Source organism: Antrostomus carolinensis, unplaced genomic scaffold, assembly GCF_000700745.2.
Source record: "Antrostomus carolinensis isolate BGI_N321 unplaced genomic scaffold, ASM70074v2 scaffold43845, whole genome shotgun sequence".
In the NCBI taxonomy this organism is placed as follows: domain Eukaryota; kingdom Metazoa; phylum Chordata; class Aves; order Caprimulgiformes; family Caprimulgidae; genus Antrostomus; species Antrostomus carolinensis.
In genome coordinates, this window is record NW_010316534.1 from 229 (window position 1) to 2,055 (window position 1,827).

A 1,827-nucleotide genomic window follows, 5' to 3' on the forward strand; every position below is an offset into this window, starting at 1 on the left:
CCTTACAGGCACACAGGCCATTCCTGGCCTCGTCCCACCAGCCTGGCGATGTTTTCAGCCCCAGTGCTATGCCTGATCCCAGTTGCAGAGGTGATGGATGGTTGCTTGGGCAGCCTCCTGGTTCCTGCCCTGGCAGGGAGCCTCCAGGAAGCAGCTGTGGGCTGGATCCAGCCCGTCGGCTGCACCACACAGGCTTTTTATAGCACTCTGCCTGCCCCAGTGCCAGCTCCTGGGTCAGCCTCAAGACATTTAACCTAGGAAATCTTCCACTGCAGGACAGGACAGGGATGGCACTGGGCCCCAGTACTCCATCACACGTGCACAAGCTGCAGCGAGAGCTGAAACACACAGAACGTGCTGTCCCAGCCCTGCTTCCCTCGTCCCCCCCAGCCAGCTGCTCTCAGCCCCAGGGGCTGGATGTTCCTGCAGAGCCAGGGCATGGGAGCTGCAGCACCTGGCTGGGACCACATCCCCGAGTCCCTGCAGTGAGGGACCCCAAGACCATTCTGTGGCAGGAGGTGATTTCTTACAGACTAACAGTGGGTTTTCTCCTTCTCTCCCAAGGGGACACAACGGGGTCCGATCCTGCATCAGTGCTCTGCACTCTAACGTGAGTGGGCCTCGGTAGAAGGGGATCAGTCCTGCCCACACCTCAGTGCATGGCTTGTCATTCCCTCACTTCCATTCTTCCAACTCCCCTCAGACAAGTCCCTGCTCCCTTTCCTCTCCTCCCTTTTCTCCTTCCCCTCCTTCCCTCTGCTTTCCTGAGGGCTGTTGTCATTTTGGCTGCCGTGGAAGACATGGAAACAATTAGCCTGAGCGGCTCTGCCAAGCCTGGCAGGAGCCTGGGATCTCAGCACAGCCCAGCAAAAGCCTCTTCCAAAATCATGTTTCTTGGAGCAAGCACTCAAAACCACCTGGAGAACATGAGGAGCTGCTCCCTCACTGCCCAGCTCCACTCGCAGCACTGTCCCCTTGCCCCATCTCTGTCTCAGACGGGCCCTTGAGGTGAAGCTCCTCCAGCTCTCCCTCTTCCTCCCCAGGAGATGACCCGGCTCAGGGTCGGCATTGGACGGCCGGAGGGTGAAGTGACAGTGTCCAGCTACGTCCTGGCTCCGTTCAGTGCTGGGGAGCAGGAGAGGCTGGAGCAGGTCCTGGTCCAGGCAGCGACGTTCCTGCTGGAGCACATTCTGCAGAGGAGAGCGCCCACGGGGGAGCCGGGGGACAGGGGCTGACACAAACCCCTGGGGACCTGCGTGGCTGATGAGGACTGTGGGGTGACCATGGTGCAGAGCAGAGCTGGCCCTGCCCGGCCCCAATCTGTCCCCACACAGATCTGGGCAGCTCATGTCCCACTCCAGCCCCTGCGTGGTGGCTTTGTACAGCAGTTTGGCACAGAAGTAAAATAAAACGTGGCCCCTGGCTGTGCCCTGCTTCTGCCCCTCTGCCCTGTGGTGCCAGCTCCCCCCGGGCAGTCCCTGCCTCTCTGCAGCTCCAATCCATGTTCCCATCCCTGTCCCACCAGCTCAGGCTGGAGAGAAGCTTCCAGTGGGAAGTGAAGAGCAATGGGAGCGACTTCCACAAGGTCCAAAACCACTCTGGCTTTGTTGAGAAACTGACAAGCACAACTCTGCTGGCATCTCCTAGCTCAGCAGCACACGGGGGCTGTTCCTGCGGAGCTGCAGCAAGTTTCAGGGCTGGCCTCATAGTTTTTCAGTTGGGTGGTTTTAAGCCAAAACTCTGGAGTTTCCAACAGCTGGAGGAGTTCTGGCTCCTCCTCACAGACCCGTTACAGGTCTCATGGTGGAGAGGCCAGCCCCAGAAGTG

General features: G+C 59.6%; 1 protein-coding gene across 1 annotated transcript in view; it reads left to right on the forward strand.

Annotated features, from left to right (window-relative positions):
* Positions 1-1,235, forward strand: part of PTRH1 (peptidyl-tRNA hydrolase 1 homolog) — a gene marked incomplete at its 5' end in the record, with an annotated part of 1,390 nt that extends 155 nt beyond the window's left edge. The window contains 2 exons of the mRNA XM_010168292.1: positions 565-610; positions 1,044-1,235. Coding sequence (XP_010166594.1) covers positions 565-610; positions 1,044-1,235 — 238 coding nt within the window. The remainder of the gene's footprint in view (positions 1-564; positions 611-1,043) is intronic.
* Positions 1,236-1,827: the final 592 nt, after the last annotated feature.